This window comes from Brachyistius frenatus, unplaced genomic scaffold (assembly GCF_029030835.1).
Source record: "Brachyistius frenatus isolate BFR_SWC_R1_liver_20210118 unplaced genomic scaffold, ASM2903083v1 Contig_12, whole genome shotgun sequence".
Classification (NCBI taxonomy): domain Eukaryota; kingdom Metazoa; phylum Chordata; class Actinopteri; family Embiotocidae; genus Brachyistius; species Brachyistius frenatus.
The window spans coordinates 5,366,484-5,384,241 of NW_027210611.1; the positions used below are offsets into that span (position 1 = coordinate 5,366,484).

General features: G+C 45.5%; 2 protein-coding genes across 23 annotated transcripts in view; both read right to left on the reverse strand.

Annotated features, from left to right (window-relative positions):
- Positions 1 to 330: 330 nt before the first annotated feature.
- LOC138617427 (la-related protein 6-like) lies at positions 331 to 5,855 on the reverse strand. The gene is made up of 2 exons (XM_069692460.1): positions 3,859 to 5,855; positions 331 to 3,730 (listed from the first exon to the last, which is right to left on the reverse strand). Exons 1-2 carry the CDS (start codon positions 4,054 to 4,056, stop codon positions 2,732 to 2,734), a joined length of 1,197 nt encoding a protein of 398 aa, XP_069548561.1. The 5' UTR covers positions 4,057 to 5,855; the 3' UTR covers positions 331 to 2,731.
- A 950-nt stretch (positions 5,856 to 6,805) lies between these two features.
- Positions 6,806 to 17,758, reverse strand: part of LOC138617419 (receptor-type tyrosine-protein phosphatase F) — a 166,619-nt gene continuing 155,666 nt past the window's right edge. For all 22 annotated transcript variants that reach the window (XM_069692440.1, XM_069692431.1, XM_069692443.1 and 19 more), the window contains 7 exons: positions 17,457 to 17,742; positions 16,065 to 16,243; positions 12,607 to 12,733; positions 11,037 to 11,162; positions 9,579 to 9,733; positions 9,186 to 9,321; positions 6,806 to 8,662 (listed from right to left, as the gene is read on the reverse strand). In XM_069692440.1, coding sequence (XP_069548541.1) covers positions 8,594 to 8,662; positions 9,186 to 9,321; positions 9,579 to 9,733; positions 11,037 to 11,162; positions 12,607 to 12,733; positions 16,065 to 16,243; positions 17,457 to 17,742 — 1,078 coding nt within the window. In that variant the 3' untranslated portion in view covers positions 6,806 to 8,593. The remainder of the gene's footprint in view (positions 8,663 to 9,185; positions 9,322 to 9,578; positions 9,734 to 11,036; positions 11,163 to 12,606; positions 12,734 to 16,064; positions 16,244 to 17,456; positions 17,743 to 17,758) is intronic.

Sequence of the window (17,758 nt, forward strand, 5' to 3'; positions counted from 1 at the left end):
GCAGTAAAAAAAAAAAACAACAAAAAAAAAAACAACATCTGACAGATGCCTTAACTTTTATCCCATCTGTTGCGAAACTCACATCCCTTCTGAACATTTTACCCCAACAGAAACGCAATGATGGAAAGATAATAGTACACCTCCTTACCCTCTTTTCCAGCAGCAGGTCTTCTCTTCAGCCCCAGGGAGGGGAACTCTGCGGGTCGAGAAGATGGGTTTAGGGTGAAGAGGGAGAGCGTGGTTACCGTAAGTGGAGCACAGAGCTTCTCTGATGCCTCTGCCTGCCTCCCCCCCTACCGCACCCCCCCCACCCCTCAACTGTTGCTCCTCCTCCTCCATAGTTGTGCTTGTGGGCCGAGTCGGATTACTCCTGACATTATAATCTCCCTGGCTCTAACTCTGGGAGCACTAAAGGATGCTTTGGCCTGGGCAAAGGGCTTACATTCACCTTCTGCCACAGGAAAGTCTACCATCTTAAGCAGGCAATTGGTAAAAGCCCCAATTGGGCAGATAAGTGCCGTACGAAGGGTCTCTGCTAAAGCTAGTGTCTTCCAATCTTTTAGGGGGAATTAAAAAAGTTCACAATTGGTTTAAACGGCACTAAGACAACATTAACCCCGGTTAAATAGACTTATCACAGCGGAGGTATTTCATGATGGTTCAATCTGCAGTTGGCCGGAGATAAAAAAAAAAAAAAACCAGGGGTGTTGTTGTTGAGGATCTCACATTCACGTCTCCTCCAATGCAAACCGGTATTTTAGCCCTTGAGCCTCAAGCTGCAAATGAGGAGCAGATGGTTGTGCTTTTGGAAGGTATCAAGCTCTCCAGACTGCAATCTAAATAAATACCCCATCTACGGAGGAAATGCGTCAGGTGTGTGGGGTCAGGAATATATAAACAAAGGCCAACCAGTATGGAGACTTAAGTGAACTGATGCACGAGGGAGAGGTGGGGGAGTTACCACAAAGCCTCACAGGTGCTGTTTTTGTTGGGAGCATGCATTCAAACGAAACAACAGGTTCAGTGTGGATCCAAACAGAACTGATCCTTTAGAATTGGGACTGGAGCCAAAAGACGGTGAAGTTAAGCAGCGGTGTCCGGCCTCGAGAAGTGAAGCCAGCGTTACAACAGGAAACAAATTATTTGCTAACAAATATCTCATTCTAACAACATGAGTCATTCTGATATCCTTCAGCCAAATTATATACAAATGACTCTTTGCAGAGGTTCCGCTTGTGAGGCAGAGATGTTGGCCAAGTGCTAACTTTCTAGGACTTAAAATTCCTTCGATGTTGACCGAGAGAAAAAGGAAAAGACCAAAGGAATCTTTACACAAGCTTAGTGTCATACCAGCGACGTGTATTGATGGATATTCTGAGGTTGTTATCACAGTGACCTCAAGAGTGGATTTCTTTTAGTCCTTTTGAAACATGGGGAATACCGCTGGGCCGCAAATCAAGAAAAGATGCCAAATAGTCTGCGCACTGAGAATATTTTGGTGACAGTCAACAGGTGCAAAATCATCCAAGTGCCACTTTAAAGAAAACTTACAACTACCTTCCTTGACATACACCTCAATTACTGGCCGAAGGAGCCCGTGTAAATACATAATGACTTCCAGTTAGCAGGAGATGTTGTGCTTTTTGTAGCCTTGAAAAGGAACCATCGGCCCAGAGACATTTCCTGACATCGGGCAGGAACATTTCTACTCCATACATATTGTTCGCAGATGTGTAAAGTTTTCGTAGGCCAGCCTCCTCTGCAATAAATGTCCAACAGCTGTTAATTGCTAAGTCAAGTCAGAGACAGCGGGAGTGAAACACTTGATCTGTATACAATGAAAAGTTTCACTCAACAGCTACGATTACATTAGTCATGAAGACAGTCTGACATGTGAGCATACACAAAAGAAAAGAATACAACAAAGTGTGTTTCCAATTTCAATGTGATAGAATCCCGTACACGTTGGATTGAATCTTTTCCACTGGGTGTGGATAAGTGAAGAAACACATTCTGTTTAGGTTTGGGCAAGATTTTAAGGAAGCCCTCAATCAGTAACACTATAAACAGACCGTTCCAGTCGAGGTGTCATTAGAAAGGCTGGAAATAAGGCACAAATGTTGCTACTACGCTCGTCTTGCACAAGTCGCGGTTTGATGATTGGACAAGTAGCCTTTCACCAAATGTCATCCCGGCGAGTGGAAAACTACTTTTTAGAGAACAGGCAGTCTAAACAGGCATTTGTGAAAAAGATGCAGTGGGACAATGAGAGCTTTTTCTGAGCATTTCATGTTGAAAGACGGCCCTCCCCTCCACGAGAAAAGTGGTAACAAGGTAAATCCATCCCGGCCAAAGAACAAATATACATTGCAAATTGCCTTTGTGACCGGACGAGATGAGGCCCCGGGGACGCAGAGGCCATTTCAGTTTGAAAAGAGCCATGCAGAGACTCTCACACACGTTTTCTTCAGCTTCTAAACGCCTCGGTACAATTTGTACTTCCAGTTTGTATGTAATGTACTTATTTCCAGTGCAACCAGACTACTATGCAGCTAGATAAACAAACCGGTGTTTAGAATTACACATTTGTGAACACAGCTAAATGCTGCCCCCATCTGTCAGTTGATTATAACTACACATCGCCCTCAGGAACCACCCTCTCGCCACACAGAGATGCCAAGACGTGAAAAGCTTTTGTTGTTAAATGTAAAACATATTTTATTTTCTCTTCTTAAACCGTTATTGTGCAGTCTGGCTGCATAAATCTGATGCCCCACCCGAGGGAGCTCTTCCTGCTGCACTGGAGGCCTCTGCCTTGAAAACCTTTGGTGCCATCGGGGCCCAAGGGCTGCCGCAGCACTCTTTGCATCAAGCAGGGTGCGTTCAGGTGCCCAGATACCTTTGAGTTCAACGCAATGGCTGCAAATTTGCGCCGCAGCACCCACGGGCTCGGAGAACTCCCTTTGTCGCAGTCTCCAGAGCTCCAGTTCGTCTGAGTGGACCTCTGATTCAAACCGGAGACGGACTGGACGTTGCTCTTGGTGAAAATCTCACTAAAGGACCCTTCGTTGGAGTTATCCAAGAATGTTTGGGGAGGATATGTTTCTGGAGATTCACTAGGAACCTTGAGCGGTGAAGGAGGTACCTGCTGGACGAAGTCCGTGGAGATTTCTAGCGGGTTTTCCTGAGAATGTGTCTCCTCTCCAGACTGGTCCCTGTTTTTTTGTTCCGAAAATTCGTCCTTGGTGACGTGATGCATCGACTGGAATCCCAAAGGCACCACACACATGCCCTTCCCATCAAGCTTCTCCTCTTCTGCTTTCAGAGCATTGTAGGCCTTCCGAACCGCCTCCAAGCTGGCGAACTTGGCCACGGCACACCAGTGTTGACCGAGCTCTTTGTGACGTTTGACGTAGCACTGCAGCTCCTTGGGAAGCTCTTTGCCCGGAGGCAGGATCCAGAAGGAAATAACGTTGCTGTGAACGCTGAACTTTTGGAGGATCCTGTCTGAGAGCGGAAGAGGCTCCGGGCCCCGGGCTGCTCCGTCTTTTCCGCTCTGCTCCTCAGAAATGTTCCAGGCGAGGAGGAGCCGGCTGGTGGGGGAACACAGCAGCCACTTGGGAAGCGGCTCCACGCGTCTCACTTTGGTGCATTCGTCGTTCACCTCCAGCAGGTTGGAGCACTCTGCTGCTGCTAGAGTCATGTGCCAGTTTGTGCTCAGGGCCTTCATCTGTAACAAATATTGGCAACCACAGCTGTGTTCACATTTTACTGGATTGCTTTCAGTCAAACAGCTGCAATGTAAACATCCTCAGAAAGCACACACAATCTTGCTAAAACCAAACACTTATTATTTACCTTTCTCAAACTGGTGAGAAGTTTGAGGCTGACGTAACCCTGCCTGTTTTTCTGCATATGTTTCAGCAGGAAGCCGTCCTCTACCAGGTGACTGTCGGAGAACAAATCCTCCAACCGGGCTTTAATCTTCAAGCAGAGCGACTCATTCTGACAGTCTTCTCCATCTTGGACAGATTGTGCATAATCTCTACAACACATAACTCAGCATCATGATATAGTCTGAAAACAGCATCGTAGATTAGTCAGCCATATGTTTTTAAATGTCCTTACCCAGTTGGATTACTCATGGTGTCACCTATAGTGATCACAGTACACTGAACTGTACTGTTGTTTAAGGCTGTTTCCCCCCAAAAAATATCCAGCAAACTAGATAGAGTTGATACCTCTGAATGGAGAAAATAAAATGCACCTGGAGACCGTTCATATGGCAACAATGATGTCAGTTGGTTTTGTGGGATCCAAAACAATATTTTGTAAAATGCTGTAACCAAAATTCCACATTACACGATGCGCCTCCAACAACAATTAGAACTTCCTCTCGAAACAATTTACTGTGCTGTGCACGAGCGTCATGTCGACGGACTATTAACGGTCACAAACAAGATATTATCAAGAGTAAGGTCCAGTCTGCACAACAGAAATACCAACAATGCATCAATATCCCCTTCGACACAGAAGAGCATCATTATAGTTGTGAATTTTCTGCAGCGCAGCTGAGGGAAATCAAATGAAATGGATGATACTTGACTCCCACACGCATAATATACAGTGGCACTTACGATTAAAAGCAACCATTTAAATCCAGCTTTACATCCTGTTTGTGTTGTTGTGGTCTTCAGATAATTCACGCTCTTCGCACGAAACTGCTGAAAGCAGCAACAAATCCGTCGCTTAGCATGAGACGGTTTGTGTCCGTCAGATTTTAGTCAACATCCTTTTACCGGGTTTTACAACCAGTACATGTAAGATAAACACAATTTGCAGTCGTCCTCGTCTTTCTATCCGTGTTGCTATTAAGTGACATCAGCAGGCGGTGATTTAACACTCTCCGTGGGTCGCTGATTAGAAGGGAGACCGAGAGAGTTACTGGAGATGGTGAGGGTTTAATGTTTGCACACCCAAACTAATGCTGGCGAGTTTGATCGGATTTGAGTGACAGCAGTGTCTCCGTGGCAACGTAAGCAAACACCCAAACAACTGCTATTAGATTGCAGTGTAAGGAACCACTCCTCTCTCGGTGACTCATCCCGTATCTCCCTCTGAGGTGAGCAGTAAGTTGAGCTTTCAGACACCCAGCATTACTTTGCATCATCGCTGTCATTGAGATGCATTGCGGATTGTTAGCAGATGCTTGCGTATATGCCACGAATACTACTTCTTACTCCACTGTGGTATTTTTCTAAGATGCGGTCGCTCAAAAAAGTGAATATAGTAAAAAAAAATAAAAAAAAATGGTGCGCTACACAGTAAATATAGACACCGATATCTCATTTAACATGGAGTTGATGGGTCCGTGGAAATAAATGACCATCTTTTTTCCAAAAGAGCTCCGCCCACTTCAAACCAGCCGGAAAACCACAGACAAAACACCGCAAAAACTGTCCGAGAATCAAACATCTCGGTTTAAATTACCTTCGGGAAATGATTAGTGATGATAACAAACGCATCGCCTTGACAACAGAGCAAATTCCATCTGTTTTAGAAGACTATGAGAAACCCATGTAGGTAGTGGACCTTGAAGAAGGGTTATTTTGTCAGATGATGACTTCATATTTGTCTTAATAATGTGTCCATGTAAGACCCCACTGCTCACAGTAAGAAGCTCATTATGAAATTAGCTTTGGGGGCCAATCTCAAAAATGATTAATTTTTCTTGTGGTTTTATGTCTCCATGGCGACATGACCATCCCTGGACCCTGGACAGATCGCCAGTCTATCGCCAGGGTCAACGCTCTATTTCACACCTCTGGGCAATTTTCAGAATCACCAATTAACCAGACATGTCTTTGGATTGGGGGGGGGGGGGGGGGCACAGGGAAAACACAGAAAGGCCCCCGGCCGAAGCTCGAACCCAGAACCTCCTTGCTGTGAGCTAAACCGCTGCACCACGACACACCTAACAACATCTAACATCTTAAACTATCAAGTTGTGATTAGTCGTTGGAAATGAGTGACATCCCCTTTCTTCAGCAGAGCCCCGCCCACTTCGACCCGGTGACAACAGCAATGAAAGAAACACAAATATGTCCCTTGTGTGAAATAAACAAACACATTATAAAAGAAACAATTAGAAAGCGATTAGTGACCCATCACCATGACAACTGAGCAAATTCTTATCTCCCGAGATGTGATTGAAAGCCTCGGAAAAAGTTGGTAAAAAGTCCCTGAGTTGAAAGCATTTTGTCTATACGTGGGCAAATACAGACAGACTGCTTATAAATAAGAACGGGTGGGTGTGGCTAAGAAAATAGGGGGAAGTGGACATCTTTCACGATTCATAGCTACACTTCTGCATAAACAAACTTTAAAGTACCTGAACAAGCTGTTAGAAATGCCCTGAAACAAAGAAAACTCCATAATCAGCAGACTACAGCAGTCGTGCACCAGGAAAAGCCTCTGGCCACCAACAGCAGCAACGTTCTCAGCGGGACATGAAGCAGACATATTTCCAGGTGACCCTCTGGGTGACAAATAAAAGGAAGCGTCACAAGGCGGTCTTTGTACAAAAACCCAATTATTTAACTTTATTAACATCAATGTTTTTTCTTTTTCATCAACAGTTTCTTTTTAAATTCCAGTTCTTTATCAACAAATAGAAAACAGACTGTGTGTACAACAGATCGAACCCCTACAGCACTAAGCATTCACAAGGTAAAAATGAACATGTTTTTTTTGCCAGCGTTTCTCAAGTCCCCCGTCCCTCCCTCCCTCCCTCCCTCCCACCGCCACGGCCACGCTGTAGGCCTCTCGGATTAGACGCCCCCCCCCCCTTTCTCCCTGCGGTTGGCGTGGGAGAAGATGTGATGTGTGCTTGAGTGGTGCGATGGCTCGTGCCGAGTGAGGAGTCGTCCATTTGGATGGGTGGGGGGGTTGGGGTGGAGGTGGGTGGGTGGGTGGGTGGGTGGGGGGGGGTTGTGCTGTTTTTTTCTCCTCATTCAGACGGACAACCAGCTGTCGAAGTTACTATGGTAGTACAGTAGATACAACGGTGTTTCCATTAATACACACTCTAGGACAGCAGGCTCTCTGCAGTGTCTCTAGGTAGATCAGCAGAATGAATCCTTTTTAACAATATACTTTTGAAGCTGTGTATATATCTATGTGTAATTGTACATATATATAATCAATCATAATTATATATATATTTATAGTTCTATTTCTGTATAAAATAATATCAGGTTTCAGTCCAAAGGGCTGAGTCTCTGTCCCTCTGGTAGGAATGGTTGATTCTGTACAGGTACCAACGTTGATGGCTCTGCTCCTCAGCCCATGTCGAACCACTTCCGCTCCCTTTCGGTCCGCGTGGTTCCACTCCAAGCGAGCCAGCCGAGGCCGATGGTGAGCGAGGAGATGGGAGGGGCTTGGAAGAGCATCTATATTCAGAGATCGGGAGTTTTATTTTTCCGTCACCTACCCTTCGGGTATAAAAGTCTGTTTTCCTCAGGTAAGTTCTCCGCTGTGGAGTATGAAGGCCTCAATGCCATAGGCTTCTGATGAAAAACGAAAATAAAAACAGAAGAAGAATAACAGAGAAATAATGTGCCCTCCATTTTCTGTACACCTCGGATTTAGTCTCTTGTTAAGGTAATTCTCTTGTGTTTTAGCTAGCTACCACGTTTACAGAAGGACAACTACAGCAAGTCTGTGCTCTGAAATCAGTTTTCTCAAAGTTGATTTTTTTTTTTTTTTTTTTTAGCGAGACGGCAAGTGAAAAAGGCAATTTGAGATATTGAACTGAGTAAGACCAAAAAAAACAAAAACATTTATGACACATTAAAATGAGTAAAAACAATAATGTAATGTGACAAAAAGAAATCTGACAGCAGCTCAGAGAACAGTGGTCCTCCTGTATTAGTATCTAGGAACATGATAAAAATACATGTCCCTTGTGCTAAAGTACCCTAGAAATCATTATGAAAATAATGCGTGCCCGAGGCGGGGCCGTTTAAGACGGAAGAAATGTCCGATATTTAAATGATTATTAAAAACAACAACAACAAAAAGTATACTAAACAATAACATTTGACATAATGAATCATAATATTGACAATAAAATTAACACACACACACACGCACACAAAAAAAAAGAGAAAACAGAGAAAATGCTCTCTTAGTGCTACCAGTAGCCTTTGACAATCAGGGAGGTTTGGCTTCGACAGAGCAGAGAGGCGAGCTGCCGCTCTGCGCTGTCGGATCTGTACAAGACTTGTCACGTTTGTCATTGTCACTGTAACGTTTCTGTTTGTTATTTTTTTTTTTTAAAGCAAAATCTCAGGTGGTTGGTTGATTAAACTCGGCGTATATCTCTGTGATTGTTTAAGACCGGGGTCTGCAAGCTCGTCCCTTTCTCCACCCCTCCCGGTAGCTGCGAGGGGGTCGGGGTTATTTTAAGAGGGGTGGGCGGGGGCGGTGGGGGGGTCAAGTGAGTGGATGGCTGCTGAGATGGGATCACTTGGCACACTCCTGAGAGGTTTGACCGGGGGTGGGGGGGGAGAGGCTGCTCAGGTGGGAGTGGTTACGTTGCATAGTGGTCAAAGCTCCCCAGGTACTCCAGCGCTGCCCTGTAGCACAGCTGGTACTGGTCCTGAAGAGAAAGAGAGAAAGTCCAAATGAACCCTTGTAATTCCCCTCTTCTTAAAGCAATTGTTGCTCAATAAACAGTTTGTTCACGTGAATCCGAGTGATTGTGACTCTTCTCCATAACTTATAACTCGCTGCAGTACTGAGTCACTTCTTAAACTCGTGACGCTTTCAGTTTCTAAACTTGTGACAACTGTAATCTTCGACAATGTTTATGAACTCATTTAAATTCACACCACGGCTGTCTGTGCTTTGCCTGCTGTATAATGACACCGGGCCAGCGCGATGCCACCGGATGAGTTTGCTGTGGGATTTCTGATGCACCTCTAAAACCTCTATTAAAGCAGGATTTGTCACTAAGTCTTTGTTTTCGCGGAGCCCTCGGCAGACAGAAACGCTTCAGATAACATCAAGTTTAAATCACACATAAAAAAAAAAAAAAACTACAATATTGACTTTCAAATACCACCCTGTCACTGTGGGGGATTTAAGTGTGAGCAGTGCTGATGTCGGCGTGTCGCCCTCACCTCGGTCTGCACCATGGCGGGCCGCTGGGTGCGAAGTGTCTTCACTGTCTGGAAGAGGTCGACCACACCTTCGTACCGCATCCTCTCCAGCACGATGCTGAGGGTGATGAAGACTCCGGTCCTGCCCACCCCGGCACTGAAACACACACATTCATTGTTACACCTCCTGTCGGGACGTTCAGGCTCTGACTCGTGGACATTTTCTGAATTTACCGCCCCAAATTAAATCTCGCTGACAACTGATTTCAAGTATCTCTGGAGGAGGACGCACCCGGAATGTAAACTTTCGACCGTCTCATTGTACAATAAACATGCACGTATTACCTTTTGCTTTATTTAACTTTTAAAAGCACAATCCGAAAAGTAAAATCTATGCTGATGTTCCTCTTTTACCTGCAGTGTACAGTGATTGGTCCGTCCTGTCCAAACTGTTCCTTGGTTTTGTGCACTTGTCCGATGAAATCAATGAAGCCCTCTCCGGTTTTTGGCACTCCTTGCTCGGGCCAGTCAGTGAACTGGAACTGGCGGATTGTTCTGGACTGTCCATCCTAGAGGGGCAGCAAATAAAGGAGTTGAAGTCCATTTAAGAAGCCCAGTCTACGACCAGATAACACCTCTTGCTGTACGGTGCAGTTTGTGCTTCCACAAATCTCTCTGTGCTCTGAATTTAGAAAAAAAATACAAAAAAAACCCGCCACAGCAGAGGGTCTCAGGTTGAGCGCTACGAGTACCAATAACCCTGCTGGTTGTCACTGCAGACATCTAATCATCTAATTTATACCTGGGATGCGATATGAATACAGAAGACGACCTGGATAAGAGAAAAAGCAGCGGGGCTGCAGCGCTCGTGTAACCAGGACTGACAAATACTCAACATGGAGTCACGCAGACGGTTCTGTGGTGTCAGCATGTGCGAAATAAATGTTTTGGTGTGCATACTTAGAGATCTAAACACATCACTCAGCCATTTATTCAACCTCTATTAATACAAGGTGACCCCGATGAGAGCGGTTTCACTTGCCTTCTGCATGAGCGCCGTGCGCACAAACGCCACCATCAAACATCGTTCACAGAGCAAAGAACATACGTTTAGACAAACATTCAGGCCCGCAAACTGCAAATAACTACACACATGTATAGAGAGCGATAGATACGCGCACACACACACACACACACACACATATAGATATATATAAAAAAAGAAAGAGTGGATGTGGGATTAGAGTGCCGCTGTGCCGTGAGCCTTCAGATGACAGTAAAGTATATTTATAGCACATTGAAACTACTGCATCACAGGGAGTTCCAGTACTGGCCCTCGGGGATTGAAGGCTATGCTTTTCATGTATTTTCACAGTGATCTAAAGACACTCACACACACACACACACACACACACACACACACACACACACACACACACACACACACACACACACACACACACACACACACACACACACACACTCTCTCACACTCACACTCACACTCACACACACACTCCATGGAGCTGGCATACTGTTTCTAAAATCCAGGTAAACATGTTTGTTGACGCATTCACTTGATGTCAGCCTGTCAGGAAAAATAACACGGGACGCGTTCTGATCATCTGTACCTTGAAATCAAGACGGGATAATTCTTAACCCGCGACTCTTGGTATTTGTATCAAATACCTAAAATTAAGTTGGATTTGGGTTGGATGGTTATATTTGTGTAAAATGCCAATCACTCCTCGCACACGCACACACACACACACACACACACACACACACACACACACACACACACACACACACACACACACACACACACAAGGGCAAACCGGCAGACTTTCACACAGAGTGAACCCGACGTACCCTGGCATCTGTGACTTTGAACTCTCTGAGGATGTACTGAGGCATGTTGTACTCGGCCATTGGATCCACCACAAAGTACTGGTACCTGGCTGAACGCTCTGCTGGCCAGTACTGATGGCACTTCTCCTGCAAGAGAAATATTTTTTTTCAGCACTTAAAGTTGAAGAATCGTTTTCCAAACACATTCAGAGGGGGGAAAACAAAAAAAGAATGACTTTTACATAATGACTGCCTGGCGTACGAGTGCATGATATATTTAGTCCGGGTTACTGTAAATTATTAGTCATTTTGAGTGACGAGAAGGTCTCTGCTTACAAAAGAAAATCCCGACAGACTAATCTATGGTTTTGAAATATTGTCTGATTCATCTCAGGTGGCAAAATATTTACATAATTTGTTTGTGTGCTTAACTACGGCGATGATGTGCACAAGAGCTTTTATTCATCAGCTGTGATTACGGCTGAGAGGGTGATAAAAGCAGTGAAATGCAGCTGAGTGCTGTCAGAATCACCTGCATTAAACCGCTCAGACTAAGATATTATGGATTTAATCAAAATGGCACGAAGATGAGTGTACTGATTTTTTTTTTTTTTACTTATCGGCGTACTTGGAAGTTTTAGGAGACGCTTTTCTTTGATATCTTGCTGAAAGTTAGATGAAAGGATCGATATCACATCAAGCTGCAGCCAAAAGCTGGTTATTTTAGTGTGATGTTAAGACATTACACAGGGAGAGGAAACAAGCAGCCTGGCTTGTAAAGAATCGGTCTCCTAACAGCTCTCTGTGGGGTGGAAGCAGAGAGAGAGGGGGGTATGACTGGAGAATAGGGTTGCAGGGGCGTACCGGTGTTTTAAACTTGATAGTTATAATACCGTTCACAGTATTGAACAAATGCAACGAACGGAGATGCTCGCCTGAGCATTGCAACTCTCCTTTCCTCCTTCGCTGCCTGTCAGACTTTGTTTCCAGTTATTATGCTAAGCTAGGCTAACTGTTTCCCCTTGTTGTCAGTCTTTATGCTAAGCTATCTGTCTGTGTATTTCCCAAAATGTCGAACTATCATATCAAAGATTTACTCCCTGACTTTGTTATGGTGCCTCTCACCTCAGTTTGATATCTTGGAACTAAAATCTAAACGTTACCGTCAAAGGGGTGGGGGGGAGGGGGGTTGTTAAAACATTTGGAGTGTGACTAAAAAACAAAACAAAACAAAAAATATATATATATATATATATATTTTTTAGCTCCCTTGTTACCACAGCTGATCTTATTTTTCATAAACTGTAATGCCCTCATGCTGTTTGGGGATTATCAGCACGCTTCGGTATGCAACCGCTTATTGACAAATGTGGCACGGTAGCGCGCCAGTTGTAACCCGGGTGCATTCCAGTCATGGTGATAAGGAAGTTCACTTTTTGCTGGGGTTATTGTTCAGGTGTGGAATGAATTCATATTCAAGCAAAGTGACGCAGAAGCTTCAGCGCAACCGACCCGGCGTACGAAGGTCGTTCTTCTGCCCTGAAATGTCCCAAAGACCAGACGGGTCGTTGCGAGTGTGTTGGTGACGTACCCGTCCCATCTCTCGTAGCTTGGTGAGCATGACAACGATGGTGGAGTTGTGCTCCCACAGCATCCTCCAGAAGTCCTCAGTGGTCTCGGCCAGGGGCCCCTGTGTGGCCAGGTAGGCTTTCTGCTGTCTGTTCACACAGAGGAGGAAGAGATTAAGCATTACGTTTAATAATCATTAACCACGTGGCACTTTTAGAACTGGCACATCACAAAACAACAACCAGAAAAGGATTGAAAGGAGCGTTGTTGTTGTTGTTGTAGTAGACTGACAAGCAAACACTGTTACTCCAAAACGTATGTTATATAAAAGCCTTCAAACACATTCAGACACAAAGTATTCAAATGAAATTGAAAGGCAAAAGGAAGATTTGCACATTTGGGGCACATATTTTGTTTTTATAAAGAAACGCGCAGTAACATGATTTGCAGTAAAGACAAACAAAACCCACAAAGCCCTGCTGTTCAAACGCATTCAGCGTATTTGAGACTCTGTTGTCTTTGTATTCTTTGTATATATTGAAAATGTGACAATGCCAGCGAGACAAATTGGTGCAGGTTTAATGTACATGGTAAATAATCCATGGCAAATATCTTCATCCTCGAGCTATTCCAGCCTATATAGATCCTCTCCTTCTGCCTCCTTCCTCTAAAGATGAGCTCATCCACTGAGCTGCCAGAGCTGTGCTGGTGTCCTACGTGACTTTGGTCCAGTCGGGGCGGTTCCGTTGTCAAACAGCAGGTGGCAGCAGCACGCCGATCAACAGCAGAGAGGCAGAGAGGCAGAGAGCTGAGTAACGCACATGCGCACACACACATTCACATGTTTGCTGCACATGTGAACTTGCATCCAGGTGTCGGCTTTTACGTGCGCAGCAGTTTCGCATGTATATTCAAACACGCCGCTGCTCGCTCGCATTGCACACGCTCGGTCTCACACACACACACACACACACACACACACACACACACACACACACACACACACACACACACACACACACACACACACACACACACACACACACACACACACACACACACACACACACGGAGCCGCGGCTGAACAACTAATGAAGGTGCTGCAGGCGAGGCACTAATGTGGAACCGGGAGATTAGAATAGGCTCAGGGCCTCGCTCGCACAAATACAGAAACAACGGAATGGTGGAGAGAAGTGGAGATGACATACGCGGAGGGGGGAGGCAACAGAGTGAAGAATCAAATTAAAAAGATGAAAACGGGGAAGGCAAAAAAAAAAAAAAAAAAAAAAAAAAAAAAAAAAGGCAAACTACGGAGCAGAGATGCGCAAAGTACAGAGAAGGATGTAGAGAGGAGATGAAAAGAGTGAGCACTGCTCTCTCCAGCTGGTCATCAGCGCGCAATGTAGGACTCTGAGGATGAGACGGGAGGAGGGAAGTGAAGAGAGAGGAGAGGAGAAGGAGACACGAGGAGAGAGGGAGAAAGCAGGAGAACGAAATACAGGAGAAGGAAATTTGAGAGCCCAGGGAGGGAAGGGAAGTGAAGGAGCGGAAAGCTAAGTAGGGGATGGATGCTACATTTCAAATTGATAGGGAGGACCCCTCTAACGTGCCCATAAAATGGCCTCTAGCCAAAACAAAAACAATTCAAACCGTATCACACAATACCGACTTCCCTGCACACAGTGTCCCAATGAGCGCGCTGCCAAACGGCACAAAGCACTCTCTGCATCATCCCACATGACTGCAGTGCTCGAGGACATAGTGTTTCATTTCAACCTCATTACAATGCTAAAACGCCGGCCTGCATCGGAGCATATCCAGGGCTCGCGCCCCTGATAGCGTAGCTGGAATCAATGGTTCGCCCCTCATTAGCTTAGCATATTATTGGCTTTTCTTGAAGGCGCTGGGGTGAAGGGCACTGGAGGCCAATGTTTAGTTTTTATTTATGCCCGCGTTTTAAAAGCGGCTTAATTACACAGTGCCGCTGGTGCACACAACAGGTCCCCACCCGGATGCCTGTCTCTGCCATGATGTTTGGATGGAAAATTAAGATGGCGAGTGGAGAGGAGGAGGAGGAGGAGGAGGGTGGGAGGAGAGAGAGAGAGAGAGAGAGAAGTGCAAAGGAGACAGATTAAGGAGGGGAACAGGGAGAGACGGAGATAGAGAAGGGTAAAAAAAAAAAGAAAGAAAGAAAGAAAAAGAGAAAATATGGAGGAGAGAGGAATAAATGGCAGAGAGAGAGGCAGGGAGGTTTTTTTTTGTGGAAAACACACTTCATTACAACACTCTCTTGCAGCAATTACGGTATTTACATAGCGACGGCGGCGGGTCGGCCTCTGCGGAGCACGTTCTCATTAACAACGGGACCGGAGAAAGACGGGGGGGGGGGGGGGGAGGGGGGAAGGAGGTGAGAATGAAGGTGTTATCTGTGTCACAGCCCCGCACGGACTAAATGGCATTTCACACTCGGTAAACCCATCCCTTCACTTAAAAACTGCAGAAGAGTCCGCTCCCTCTGTCACTGCCCATACTTATACAGATATAAAACAGAGAGGCTTTTTCATCTTCCTCCCTCTAGGAAGCAATTTGGGCTCGCAGAGCACACGAGGACATGCAAGGAGCTCCGATAAAAAAGCGGCAGTGGCTCAGCGAATGAAAGCCCCGTTGACAAGAGCCCGGAGTAATTCTTACAACCGGATACCGCCCACTGCGGTCTCATTTTCAATCCCCCTTCCATACATTTTTATCCAGTCCACTCTGAACACCTGCAGTATTTTTTCATACCTGGAATTTCCAATCAATTTCTGACGCCAGAAAACAACTATTAAGATTCAGTGCAGTCAGGAAAAGAATCAGGAAGGAGCTTCAGCTGGCTCTGTACTCCAGAATAAATCAATGAATGTGATGTTAAAAAGCAGATCCTCAAATTAGATTTAAGGATGTTTACCTCTATATTATATGAACCATATGGGATTGAAAGACTTCTACCTCTGGAGATAGAGTGTAATTGGAAAGGTTAACATAAAACAAATTAAAGTTAATGTATTTAATATATAGTTGCAAGTTGTGCTCAATCAATGTCTGCCTGAAGTCTCTGACTCATTAACATCAGCAGACTCCAGGAATCTTCCCCGGTGATGCTCTGCCATGGCCTGAACGGCATCCATCTTCAGTTTTTGCCTTCAGTCTGGCTCAATGTATAAAAAGAGCTTAAAGTCCTTAACTGTAACCACAAAATGGATATAAACACACCATAAATGACTAGAACTGGTGTTCTTCTGTATTTCAATGTCAATGAATCCATTGAAAGAACCAGTTAAGCATTAAATGTCCTGGTTTCACTGTAGTTAAACTAATATATTCATGGTTTTCAGTGTTTGTTGAAAAGACAAAAACAGAATAATGACATACAGCGTCAGCTCTTCAACTTCACAGTCCCTAAATTGAGCTCAGATCTCGGCGATGAAGTGCTTTGCTGACCTGTAGCCGTCGATGCAGCTGGCGTTGATGTAGTCGGAGCCCTCGACGCCACGGATGGGCTGCAGGCAGACACGTGTGGACTCAAAAGGCATGATGTTGACCAGGCGGTTCTTGAACTTGTTGCAGGGCAAGTTGGCGCTGATGAAGCGTGACGTGTGGGCTTTGGAGTTGGCCAGTCTCTGTTTAATAAGAAAGCAGACAGGGAGATGGGTGACAAAGAAATGGACTGACCTTGAAAGTAAACAAGCGAGGAAGGCTGAAACATTTCCCTGACAAGTCCTCATTCAGACTTTGGGTTTGCTGTCACGATAAAGAAAAATTCGGATGAGAGAAGACTGGATCTTTTAGATAACATCTGATAGGTACAAACAAGGAGGAGTGGACTCCCAGAGCTTGCTTGGAGGACTGTAAGCGTGACAGGCTCTGTGCTGGCAGTGGACGGAGCACAGATGGACAGCACAGGAGTGTGTATGGACAGTCACGGTACTCCAGGAGAATTTGTGTGTGTGTCCTGGCCAGACTGTGTGGGCATGGAGGCTGCGGCCCCCACGTACGCCGCAATCATTCTCTTACTCTTTCATTCTCCGTTGTTGGCAGGAGTGTAGATGCTATTATCACTTCAAACAGAATGGATCATGGTCATAAGAGGGCTAATGGCAGAGCCATGCTGGGAGGAAAGTGTAATAACATCACAGTCGATGGCTATTGACAGAAGGTGTGTGTGTGTGTGTGTGTGTGTGTGTGTGTGTGTGTGTGTGTGTGTGTGTGTGTGTGTGTGTGTGTGTGTGTGTGTGTGTGTGCGCGCGTGTGACTGCGACCTTGAACAACAGCTGTGTGTATGTGCGAGTGTCAGTCATTTTGTAATAGTCCACGTGTGGGTGTGTTGAGGAGTTTGTGTGTTTATGTGTGTTTGTTCTGGTCCATTTGTCCCTGAAACATGTGTGCGTCTGTACGTAGTGATGCTGCTGCGCAGGCTGCTGTGATGTCTCAGCAACAATGTCACAGAGAAATTTCGGTGCATTGGCTGAAATAATTATTTCTGACACTGACATGAGACACTCTGGACGGACTCTGCTGCACTTTTAACAATGTTCAACAATAAAAGAGTCAGAGCGGACTGTTTTTTTTTTTTTTTTTTTGGGGGGGGGGAACTGCAAATCACAGCGATTTAAGAAACACAGACAGACTGCTTAGTTACAATGAAAAAACAACAACTTCCTGTTACAGTATCACCCCTGTGAACTACAAAGCACGCTACAAATCAGAAAAATGTATTCTTGAAGGTCTTTTGTTAAAATCAACGTCAGCAGGACGGAAAGGGAAAAATATCAGAAGCTACATTTTCCATCCCACAATGCATCTGTATCTGTCTGGTACGTGTGCTTCCCTCACCTTGAACTCCAGCTCCATCGCGGTGACGGTCTCGCCGGGCGGGGGCTGCGTGAGTTTCTGGATGTGGGCGTACAGGTTGCGCGCCGGCACCTCGGTGTTGCCGCAGGTGGCGGCCTCCAGCAGGGCCTCGTGGATGAAGATGTACTGGTCCTCGGTCTGGACCATGTAGTTCCTCTGGGCGCGCATGCACGTCACGTGGCCGTAGATGTCCACAGACTTCTCGTGCTTCATGCGCTCCAGCATGGCGTCGATCACGATGAAGCAGCCGGTCCTGCCCACGCCCGCGCTAACGGAGAGAGTGC

What these genes read in the sequence shown, in the direction of transcription:
- LOC138617427 (XM_069692460.1), bottom strand. Translation starts at nt 4,056, where the DNA reads ATGTGTTGTAGAGATTATGCACAATCTGTCCAAGATGGAGAAGACTGT. An exon ending in TTCTCACCAGTTTGAGAAAG is followed by an intron (nt 3,731 to 3,858) that starts GTAAATAATAAG and finishes TATTTGTTACAG; the next exon opens with ATGAAGGCCCTGAGCACAAA.